The 12852-nt window shown below is 32.4% G+C and overlaps 1 protein-coding gene across 2 annotated transcripts; it reads left to right on the forward strand.

Moving 5' to 3' along the window:
- The first annotated feature begins 6690 nt into the window (after positions 1-6690).
- Positions 6691-12284, forward strand: LOC104226983 (probable methyltransferase PMT5). Of its 2 annotated transcripts, none has more exons than XM_009779108.2 (10): positions 6691-6896; positions 7141-8110; positions 8274-8409; positions 8568-8808; positions 9459-9684; positions 10205-10356; positions 10500-10803; positions 11274-11406; positions 11576-11783; positions 11958-12284. In XM_009779108.2, exons 2-9 carry the CDS (start codon positions 7599-7601, stop codon positions 11723-11725), a joined length of 1854 nt encoding a protein of 617 aa, XP_009777410.1. In that variant the 5' UTR covers positions 6691-6896; positions 7141-7598; the 3' UTR covers positions 11726-11783; positions 11958-12284. The 2 variants fall into 2 exon arrangements, with proteins under 2 accessions (XP_009777410.1, XP_009777411.1); XM_009779109.2 differs by having other exon boundaries at positions 10208-10356.
- Positions 12285-12852: the final 568 nt, after the last annotated feature.

Here is a 12852-nt window from a genome sequence, read left to right on the forward strand (position 1 = left end):
TAAATCAATAATTAAAGCATGGATCATAAATTAATAGAATTATATCATCAAGCCAATAAAAAATTTACAATAACTTTGAAATACGTGGCATATTAAAAACAATATAAAAGACTAAAAGAATTTATTCCTACGCGCTTTGCGCATGTACTACATATTAAGAAATTTAGAACTTTTAAAAAAACTATATAAATATTATTAAATTTTGTACACCGAACGTGCAATTGTTAAGTGTCATTTAGAAAGTAACTTTAGAATTGGATGTTGATTAAAGAGTATAATAATTGTAAATATTAAAATAATTTATATCTAATTATAGAATTTATTATAAGTTTTATATTTTGGTACATAAATTTTATAATATGAATCTTTGATTAATTTATGATCGATTATATATCTGTAATTAAGAATAAAAAAATAGAAGGAGAGCTGATTGGCACTATCTAATTTAGTTATAGCTTCCTACTAATTACTTTTTTTTTCACTTTCATTTTTTATTTAAAGATAATAAATTATATAAAACTAATTGATTATAATTTTATACAACGAATAATTCAAACTTACAACGAGTAATAGTTATGTTTTTACCTATCCTCTGTGAAAATTTTCATTTTTGGTATTAATTTTCTTTTATAAAATTACTATATCACATGATTAAAATAAGGAAAGGATCTAATATGCAAGATTTAGTTGAAATATTAAATAAATTTACAAGATGTATATGTTTACATTAGTTTTTTAATTTCTTAAAGTAGCTTGAGATTGGTATTCGTAACTTTCAAGGTATTACGATTCAAAAGAATTTTGAGACTAAATCCAATACTATATAATTTTTGTGATATTTTATTTTAATCCAACTGAATCGTGCTTTTTATTTGGTTTTATAATTATATAAATCCGATTTTTCCCTTTTTATCTAGTTTCAATTTTGGTATTAGTTTTCTTTTATAAAATTACTATATCACATGATTAAAATAAGAAAAGGAACTAATACGCACGATTTAGTTGAATTAAATAAATTTATAAGATGTATATGTTTACATTAGTTTTTTTATTTCTTAAAGTAGATTGAGATTGGCATTGTAACTTTCAAGGTATTGCGATTCAAAAAAAATTTGAGACTAAATCCAACACTATATAATTTTTGTGGTATTTTATTTTAATCCAACTGAATCATGCTTTTTGTTTGGTTTTATAATTATATAAATATGATTTTTTTCTTTTTTATCTAGTTTCAATTTGTAAAATAAATGTTAGTATATGAATGAATAGACTTATCAGAAAGTTCAATATATTCTAATTTGGACCGAAAAGCTAGTATTTTACACATGAATCAATCATTTAAATACTCAACCAAATAATATCAATCATACATATAATCTAGTTGAATATAACATAAACTTGAATTTTAAAATATATCTCATAAAGATGCTCTAGTTTTACCACCATATTAATGAGGTAAAGTTTCCGGGTAAACTTTACATTTTTATGGCGACAACTCATGTTTGGAAAGATTTGTATTAGTTATAATTGTAATTGCTTTAAAGTCCTAAATATTTGAACTTCTTATAGATAGATAGTATTTTAAATAAGGCGGGATTCAATATACAAAATTTTAGGTGATTATAAGATCCTAAATATATTAGGTAAATAATCAGATGATTATTTTATCTAATGTGAACTCTATTTTAAAAGGGTAAAAAAGTCAAACGACATTTCGCTAAGGGCCTTCGTGCTTTTAATATAGTATATATATATATATATATATATATATATATATATATATATATATATATATATATATATATATATATATATATATATATAAAGAGAGAGAACTAAAAATTTATAACGTGTTGCATAGACTAAATTAATAGGTGAAATCGTCTTAAATCAAAACATTAACATATGAGAGCTAGTCTTAAAATGGGAAAGAGATGACATTTTTTATGATAAACATCCGAATTATTAAAACTTAAAAAGGGATAAGGATAAGTTTTAATCAGGATTCTATGATGGTTAACCTAGGATTCTCTTTTTCCTTTTTTTTCTTTCTTCTTTTTCTCTTGAAAAAGTCCTTTTTCTTTTATGTCTCTATTTCAATATTACAAAATATTGTTTTTTTAAACACAAAGTTACAATCTATATATGATTGCCTAATTTGTAGCGCTTACTCTTCCTTATGCTAAAAGCTTTGGTCAAAAAGGATCAGCAAATAAGTATCAATTTTGTGCTTTAAGGCAAGAGCTATGCGCGTGCACACACAGAGCTTTTAAAGTTTATGAGTTCGAGATTTTGATCTTTTCAAGTTATAACTTTTTAAAATAGTAAAACTTTATACATATTCAATAACCAAAATTACTGAGTTCAACTGAGCCTGTATTTGACATGCTAGCTTTGCCCCGTGCGCGGGGTCTTTTTCCTTTCTCTTTGTGCTGTCCACCCACTGAACTGTTTGTATCAAGACAAATTCGGAATGTTGATTGGCTTTATATTCGATAATGTAAAAAAATATTTTCATGATCAAGTCACCTATAAAATAGTTACATATAAAATCATTATAATTAACTTCCTCCATTTTAATTTATGTGAACTTGTTTGATTGGGCGCGGAGTTTAAGAAAAAATGAAGACTTTTGGAATTTGTGATCCTAAACAAGTCAAAAGGGGGCTAGAGTATTTGTGTGGTTAGGGGTGTACATGGACAGGATTGGATCAGTTTTTATCAAAACCAAACCAAACCAATTATATCGTTGGATTGGTCCGGTTTTGTCGGGTTTTTCGCGTTTTCCGATTTTTTTTGTTATATGAATATTACTTTGTTAAAATTATAGATAAAACTTTGATAAGTGAATCTATGTTTAGTAAATATGGAAAAAATTGACAAACATATGATCTATTAAAATATTTTAATGGGAGAATTTTTTTAGTAACACATGATAGTTATTTTCTTAGTCGTCTAACAATAATTTTTCGTTAATTTACGCTTTCAAGGTTAATACATGAGAGGATCCCAAATATTTCTACATTTTCTAAAGAAAAATCACTCTAAAGTCTTAAAAATATAAATAAAATTTATATATTTATATGTCGATTTGGTTCGGGTTTTTTTACTCAATACCAAACCAAGTCAAACCAAACTTAGTCGAGTTTTTTAATCGGTTTGGTTTGGTTTTTCGGTTTGGTGCGGTTTTCCGGTTCGGTTTGAACTCCCTTATGTGTGGTTATAGAAGCTTCTCATTAAGGGTAGAATTGTAAGTTTAAGGTAAATTGTTTCCAAATTTAAAAAGAAGTCATTTTTTTTGGAACGGATCAAAAAAGAAATAGGTAATAAACCGGAACGGAGGGAGTATTGATCAGTAAGCTATTAAAATAATTAACGGGCTATAATAGGTTAAGTTACTTTAATAGTATAAAAAATCTTCAAGATATCGCTAGTATATATATAACTTAAATTCTTGCGGAGATGATCAAAACACACGTATTAGCTCCTCTTTTTGGTCCTATATACTGCAATAAGTACGGTATATCAGCAAGAAAACAAATTATGCCCAATTATTGTCATTTTGCTTTCGTTGCACATTATCATTATAGTTGTAATAAAAAAAAAATCAGATTTAATAATATTAAAGTTGAGTTGAGGGGCATTTTTTGGGAGCTCTATAATGGTGTGTTATTGATGATAGACTATAATTGCATATTTTAATCGCTTATTACACTTTAGTTTACTGCATTTTAATTGAGTTTGAGCTTTAATCGCTAGTGTTTTGCACTAAATATGTGTTTTATGCCTTGTAGGAGTGATTCCGGTCTATGTAGGCATTATAGAATGAATTCAAGTGATTTTAGAGCTTTGAAGTTTGAGTAAAAGCCCAAAGAATTAAGCTGAGATAGTGTTCGGGGATCAATGGATGATAGTTAAGAATGAAACGAAGAATCGAGCGGGCATACGGCGCATTGTCTAGTAAAATGTACATGACTTTTCGCTCAGAACTCCATTTGGGCTCCACAATATATCGTTGGAAAGCTATTTGAAAGGGCTACAACTTTCATGTTTTACATTTTCGCAAATTCTCACTACCGCGCCACAGTAGTGTAATTTCACGCAAGCATCAGAAACAAGCTCTCTCAAGTTTCCCACTATCGCGCCGTACTGTGCAGCATAGCGTGCGGCGCGCCTGTGCAAATTTTATAGAGCCAGAGTCCTATTTCGCGCAAGAAAGGGTGTTCTGTCTAGGCCCGATCCTACTTGGTATAAATACATGTAAAAATGCTATTTTGAGAACTTTTGACACATCTTATACCTAGGGGAACATACTTTGAAGGGGAATTCACGTGGAGGAACACATACCACGTTTGGAGGAGGCTTCTAACTAGTTTTTCTTCTCTTGTCTTTCTTTAATTTCATAGTTCATTAGTTCTAGAGTTTTGGGTGCTACATGAACGTTGTAGTTTGAAGTTTAAATTGTTCTTATTATTTTATCATATTGGTTTATTTATTCAATCTTGCACTTAATTATTTGATTGCTTAATCACCAATTGAATACTATCTACGAATCTAGTATTGAACTCGGGAGAGGGAATTCTAGATTGCATATAAGATTGAGTAGAGCAAGATCTTAACTCTGACGGGGGATCTTAACTCTGAGGAGGGGCGGATTTGCGGTTAGGATAGGAATATACCTAATCGCCTTGCTTGGTTACTATACAGGAATTATTAATGTGTTCTTGTTATTTCTAATTCCATTGGAATATAGGCGTTAGATTAGCTTGAATAAGCGAGTTGTACTTCGGGAGAAGGCTACGAGCAATATTAACCATGTCAACCAATAAATCGGAAAAATTAATTAGACGATTTAAGTAGAACACTTAACGGGATTGTTAGCTAACTCATAACTCTAGAATATTCACTCACATTGAATTCGTCTCTATAATTCGTCAACTTGTTTTCTTTATTCTTTTAATTTGTTACTCTAGATTAATTTAGCTAAATATTCATACGTTAAGATTCGCTTGAATAGATTAATTTTTTAGTTTAATTTAGTTGATAGTTAATCACACCTTGTGAGTACGATATCTGGACTTACAATCATATATTACTTGTCGACTACGTATACTTGCGTGTGCATTTGAGAGCAGCAATTGTGCAATAAATAGTGACAATTCAAAAATATTTTTTCTACTATTCTTTCTTTAATGAAACGTCATCGTTAATTATTTTATGTAATTTTTACCATCATTATATCCATGGTCTCATAACTTTATGTAAGGTCAGCTTAAGTGCTCCCATAATTCTTACTTATTAAAATTTAATTAATTTTGGAGGGAAGGAGCCGACATCAATTTAATAAACCAATATAAAATGTGTCACTATCTAAATATCTTGGATTTTAAGCTGTATGATATGAGTGGACAAGGACATTAGATATACAGCCAAAAGTTCAAAAAGTTGGCCTCCATTTGGCATTGTTTTACCTGCTAATTACGTTTAAGTAAATTTAGTCAAATTGTTTTTAAATATTACTAAATGGAGACTGTATGTGAGTATTTTATTCATTTAAGATAGAATAAGACACTGTTATTTTTTTTTCCTTTCCCATGCATATACTTGAATCCATGAGTTTAAGAAACAAGCAAATTAAAGAAGTTTTGTTGCTTCCTTTTATCTATTTTACCATTATTAGATCTACTTTCACATTTTCCTTTTTCTACTCCAAAATGACTAATATAGTAAAACATACTTTTTGCCAATTGTTAGTTCATTAATTATCTAATAAATCAAAACAACCTCATAAAGCAAAAAAGTAATCTGTATATAGATAAATAGACCCCAAAAATAAACAATACCTCAAAACTTCTCAAAAAGGCATCCACCTCATGCTTTTCTTTAAATTTTTTTTTGGGATTTTTTACTTGATTAATTTAGATTAGAGTTAAAAAGCGGTACTTCGGTAAAACATTCTCTATCAAAGTCAATTTCATTCTCAAGATCTGAACTCGGGGAGCTCTTGTTAATTATGGTAAAAACTTACCCTACCAAATATTTACATCAAGTCATACTAAGGGGCCGTTTAGCTATAAAAAATACTTTTTTTTGAAATCAGTTTTTGGCCATAAAATTTTTGATTTTCATTTGAAGATGAATTTCAGAATTTTTCGAAAATTTGAAAAACTCTAAAAGCTATTTTTCAAAATTTCACTTCAGATCAGTCACCAAAATTCAAAAACAACCAAAAATTATATCCATATCCAACACACAAATCTAAATTTCAAATATCATTTTCACTTGAATTTTTTTTCTAATTTTTTTCTGAAGTTTTACAATTCTCATGTCCAAACGCCCACTAATTTATCATGATTTAGTAATAAATTAAGATAAAAATATGCATTAGTTAAGTATAATTTAGTAATAGTCTGGTGAAATAGTTCGAAAAAAAAAGAATAATAGATAAATTAAAGTAAAATAAAAGCGGCCCCCACCCCCGCTAGGCCGGTAACCACCCCAAAGAAAAGAAAAAAGAGAGGAAAAAAGAAAAGAAAAAGATATTAAGCACAATTATTCCCCTGTAATTATGAGATTGTGTGAGTTCTCAATGTGCGAACCTCTGTAATTGATCTGTAAACACAAACACACACTAATATAGGAGTTTTTGAATACCCCATTAATAGAGAACTCACGCTTGGATAGGACTCTCTGTCATTCCATTAACCAAAAAGCTGCCCCCCCCCCCCACTTCTTTCTTTTTCATTCTCTCTCTCTTTTATATATTTCAATGGCCAATCCCAACTCTGCATAACTTTCTGCAACTGTCATAACAAATACATATATATAACAAAATTTGAGAGACACCCTCTACATTACATTTCTACACCCCATTATTAAGAACTCATCTTTTTGAGGTACAAACAACAAAACCCTAATCTTTAAGCTCTCATGGTTGTTGTTTCTATGTAAAGATCAAATTTTTTTTGGTTAAAAAATGTGATTTTTTTATTCTCTTGACATTTTGGATGTGGATCTGATCTGGGGTTTTCATCTTTTTGACTCTCATGCTGGAAATGCTGAGAATTTTGAATCTTGATCTTAATTGGTATTTTCATTTTCATTCTCTTTATGATCAAATTTGGTGTTTTTTTTTTGCAGGTGATCTGAGGATTTGGATTGCTTGTTTATAAGGGAATAATAGAAAGAGTTGTTTCAGAATTGGCATTGTTTTGAGTGGTTCTGTGTGAGAATTGTGTAAAGTTTTAATTTTGATAATTGGTAGTTGATGTGTCATAATCTTTTAGGAGGGGCTTTTCACTGATCTGCATTTGCTTGTTATATTTTGGTGATTGTGGAGACTTATGGGATTGAAATTCTGCCAAATTATTATCTTGACTAGTTTGGCATGATTGGGGGAATTTCTTTATGTTGAGTTTAGGTAGTGGTTTAAACAGATGCCAGTTGAAATTGTTTGGATTTTGGGTGATATATATGGGAGATGGTCTCTGATGATATATTATAGTTTTCATAGTTTTTGGAGGTTTAGGTTGAAACAATAGCTACCATCTACCGGTCTTCTCAACTCGATTTTCGAAAGGGATTCTTGAAACTTGGCCATGAGAAGCCCTTTGCTCAATAAACTATCATTAATTTTCGGTCCTAGACCGCCACTCAACTGGATACTCTTGTGTCTGGTCAGTGTATTTGTTCTAATAGCATTGTTAGGATCATCTTCTTCTAGTACATTTGATTCGGTGACTTCCTCCGCGAAGCCTGATATCTATACAAATTATAGAAAGCTAAAGGAGCAAGCAAGAAACGATTATTTAGAGCTAAAAAGTATTTCTCTGGGAGCTAATCGGATAAAGGATGTTGGTCTTTGTGGAAAGGAGAGAGAGAATTATGTGCCTTGCTATAATGTATCTGCAAACTTGTTAACTGGGCTTAAAGACGGGGAGGAATTTGATCGTCACTGTGAGTTACCGCGGGAACACCAAGATTGTTTGGTTCGTCCTCCTAAGGATTACAAGATTCCGCTGACTTGGCCAGCAGGTAGGGATGTCATATGGAGTGGAAATGTGAAGCTAACCAAAGATCAGTTCCTTTCTTCCGGAAGCATGACAAAAAGGTATAGTTGGAGAAATTCAGATGATCATTCAAATAGTGCGTTTATAATCACGTGTTTTAAGTTTTTACCTCTTTTGGGTTGGTTTATTTTTGGTAATAGATTCTTAAAGACAAATTTGTATGCCTTCTTTAAAGTTGGTCATTTGATTTTTTTTCCTTTTCAGGCTAATGTTACTGGAAGAGAATCAAATTGCTTTCCATTCAGAGGATGGAATGATTGTTGATGGTGTCAAAGATTACTCTCACCTTATCGCAGAGATGATTGGGCTGGGAAGTGATACAGAGCTTCTTCAAGCCGGTGTAAGTTCAACTTTTGTTCTTCTTTAACTTAAACACATCCTTATTTGTTACTTGTTTGTATGTTCACAGGTTTTAAAATCAATGCTTTGTCTGCGAATGATGTTATGCAGAATAGATTTCACTCTTAGATATATTTTCGTTCTCTTATGAAATAACAGGTGAGCACCGTGCTGGATATTGGTTGCGGATTTGGTAGCTTTGGTGCCCACCTACTCTCGCTGAAGTTGATGGCTCTTTGTGTGGCAGCATATGAGCCATCTGGTAGCCAAGTTCAGTTAGTACTCGAGAGAGGACTTCCAGCAGTCATCGGCAATTTTATTTCTAAACAGCTTCCATTTCCATCATTGTCCTATGACATGGTTCACTGTGCTCAGTGTGGAATCATTTGGGACAGCAAAGGTATTGCCGCAGTTGTGAATTTGAAAAAGTATGGTTTTCCATCAGTCATTTATGTGTGATTAAACATATTATATTTGTATTTTCCATGTATTAACTGATCTTTACTTCATTTTTATGTCTATTTAATGATGTCGGTTGGCGAATTCACTGCTAAACTTACACATACTCCGTCCCATGTGTTTTATAATTGGCCTCCGACATTGTTTAACATGGTTTCCAAATAGATTAATGTTGCTTCATATTGCCTATGCAGCGAGATTTTTGTTAGTGTCCTGCTTCAATTTTCTTTTTAAATTCAAAATTGGCTCTGTCTCACCTCCGCTGAAGCTGCTGGCAGCTGACCTGAAGCTAAGACCATCGTGTGTGTGGGATTATTGGCCTTTACTGCTGTGCTGGAGCTAAATACATATTTCTCATTTAAATTAGCACCAGTTTCTTACTTATGGGTGCATTCTAGTCTATAGTTGATTTTGTTCCTTCACTTTTCCTGTAGAGAAAATGAAAAGCATATTCTTTTGCTCTTTCAACTATCGTGATGTAACAATTTCAGATATCGGGTTGCCTTCTAAACATTTAAATATCCATACTAGTCCTGTTAACACGTGAAAATAATTTAATAGCATGAATCTAATGATGATTTGACAAAACAGATGGGCTGTTTCTTATTGAAATTGATCGTTTACTCAAGCCCGGAGGTTACTTTGTTTTAACCTCACCCACAACCCGGCAACAGGATAGTTCTACCGGTGCAAAGAAGGGAAGCACGTCTAGTCCATTGGAAGAATTCACTAAGAAGCTCTGTTGGTCTCTTTTGGCACAACAAGAAGAGACCTTTATTTGGCAGAAGACAGTTGACTCTCAGTGTTATACATCCAGGTAAGGCTACTGAGATAGCTAATGCATGTGCTCATTTACTCACTATGTCCGGTTTCTCATTTTTCTGAAAAGCTGCTTCTGACTAATTAATTCAATACTAGAAAAACCTAATTTTCAAGAACAAAAAAAGAAGGGAAGTACTGTAGACTGTAGAGTTTCAACTCTGGACAGAATACCTATTAAAGAAGACTTCTTTTTTCTGTGTGGATACGATACAGGAGGCTATGTTTTGTTAAAAGAATTTCTCCTCCACCGCCCCCCTACATACACCCCATTAAGACTTTCCTAATGGTGTAAATAGAAGTGCTTTTGTTCTGATAAAATACTTTGTTTCTGTTATGTTCATGGATAGGTTTGAAGCTGTTTCCATTTGTGCACTTATTTATAAATTATTATATGCCCCTATCCCTATACCAAAGGGAAAAGGCCCTTTATGCTCAGGTGTTAATGTTCGTGTGTTTCGTTCCCTTTTAAGTTACAGTTGTACCTTTATGCGATGAGAATTTGCATTTAAATGTAGCAGGCAGGGTGATATACCAGTTTGTAAAGGAAATGATATGCAATTGTATTACCAACCACTCGCACGTTGTATATCCGGGACAACCAGTCACCGGTGGGTTCCACTTCATAGCAAATCTGATCCTCTGAACTCCACTGAGCTTGAAATTCATGGTGAGTGTTCTCTTTTTCGTAAAAGATAAAATAAAATTGGTCATTGCAACATTTTCCTTTTTATCTTCATTCTCCAATTTCTGGTCATTTTGCCCCTTTATTTTTAGCAGTCAATTTCTTACCAATCTTTTGCTTTGTGATAGGGCTCCATCCTGATGATTTCTTTGAGGATTCAGACTTCTGGAAATTAGCTTTGAGAAATTATTGGTCTTTGCTGTCACCCTTAATTTTCTCTGACCATCCGAAAAGGCCAGGTGATGATGATCCATTGCCTCCGTATAATATGGTACGGAATGTCATGGACATGAATGCTCATTATGGCGGTCTTAGTGCTGCATTGATGGAGGCAAGCAAAGCGGTTTGGGTGATGAATGTTGTGCCTCTTGGGGCGCGTAATACGCTTCCACTCATTCTTGATCGAGGTTTTGCCGGTATTCTGCATAACTGGTGAGATATGGTTATAAATGTAAAAAGGACTTGAAATATACATGTGCTTGGATGTGGTGAATATGTTAAAGTTACAGAGTATGGACGCGGATGTTCTTATTTTCTTTAATTTGCTTGATAGTTAAATTTTATTATATATTTCCTGTTTCATATTAGTATAGTGGAAGCAATTATAATTTTATGAAGAATTGCAGCTTCCTTTATGAAGAAAAGGCATGTCATTATATGGTTCATGAAGAGAAAATTAATAGTAATAGATAAAGGCAGCACCATTAGAGGAGAAGAATAGAAATAACATCAGAAAGGCAGCACCATTAGAGGCTTGACCTGTATTTTCACCCGGATATATTCTTGAAATAGCAGTCGTGGTTTTCAGTTGATATCTCATAAAGCATGTTGAACTGCTTTTATTGCTCTATGCTTGAAATATTCTGGTGATTGATTTTAATGTTGTTCTAAATTTTAACCAGGTGCGAACCTTTTCCAACATATCCCCGAACATATGATTTGCTCCATGCGAATGAGCTCCTTTCCCATATTGTTTCACAAAAATGCAGCATGTTTCAACTACTTTTGGAGATGGATCGTATTTTAAGGCCCGAGGTAATATTCTTTTGCTATCTCTTCTCTTTGAATTTTTTTTGCTTTACTCTTTCTTCAAATGGTAGCTTGTTTTTTCTCAATTGGATACTCTTATTTTCCTAGTCTTGTCGACATAGCACCTTCAGTTGAACATGCAGTTTGCACTGAATTGTAAGAATACTTATTGCAGGGATGGATTATTCTTTCTGATACATTGGGTCCCATAGAGAAAGCACGGACGTTAGCTGCCCAAATCCGCTGGGAAGCTAGGGTGATCGACCTCCAGAACGGAAGTGACCAGCGACTACTTGTATGCCAAAAACCATTCGTGAGGAAGTGATATTCTGCAAATGAAAAGTTTCACCAATCCAATGATTGTCCAGTCCTTTTTAACACTGGTAATTCTCTTAAAACTTCTGATGAAAAGACTAACAACTATGTCATAGTGATGTGTAAAAGCGAGTTTCTTTCTCATCTGTATTTTCTTTCCGAGCTTTTTCTTCTTCTTTATTTCTTTTCTTTTACCTTTTATATGATTTATTGTAAAGTGGACTATATTTTGATTTTACCAGGCCACAAGCTGCGCGATGAGGTTTGAATCTTGGTCGTCTTGTTGATGGATAATATGGTGCTCAAAATGATGAAACTATAATTTTTGGAAGCTGAAGAATAGGGAGCGCTTTGCTTCAGAAGTTGTTACAGCACAGAAAGAATATTTTTGCCCTTTTTACACTATTTATGTAGCAATTCTTTCATCTCATTGCTTCTCTTTTTCCAATTTTTGAATTTTTTCCGAATATTGTAATTGAGTCGTGTTTTATACTGAAGAACTACCCTTTACTCAGAGCAAGAGTTCTAGTCAAATATTGGAATCAATCATAAAGATAACATTTCCCAAATTCTTCAATAATTGGCATTCCTTCATTTGTCTTGTGGGATTTCTTTATGAACCTGGTTTAAGACATTCAATTTTTTTGGGTAATTAAGAAGTATATTAATCTCCAGGTGAACAAGTAGAAAGCCATAACCAAGCTACGGTACAAAACAGTATACCACACATATGACGAACGGTATTCTATCATACATATTTATGTCTTTTGACCTTTGTTTACTTTTTAATTCAACTTCGACGTACAAACAATTCCCTTAACCTTAAGCTCCATAATGACCTCTCAATTAACATATATCCGTTTTAGCAATCACGAAGAATGACAACATGACTAGTCTGATTAAAAAAAAAAAAATCACTCAGAATGTAGCTATAAAAAAACCTTATTTTTGAGAGAGCAAATAAGTTTATTATACACGTGGTATTGGGCCATCGAGCGTTTGGAGACCAGTATGACAACGTGGCATAAGTATAAGTGTCATTTAGGCTATTCTACCGTCCTAAAAATTAAGAAAGTAATTGTAATACAGTTTTGTCCAACGTAAAATATAATGGGGGATTTGCAGTCGTACCCTATT

The sequence above is a fragment of the Nicotiana sylvestris genome, chromosome 10 (assembly GCF_000393655.2).
Source record: "Nicotiana sylvestris chromosome 10, ASM39365v2, whole genome shotgun sequence".
Taxonomy (NCBI): Eukaryota; Viridiplantae; Streptophyta; class Magnoliopsida; order Solanales; family Solanaceae; genus Nicotiana; species Nicotiana sylvestris.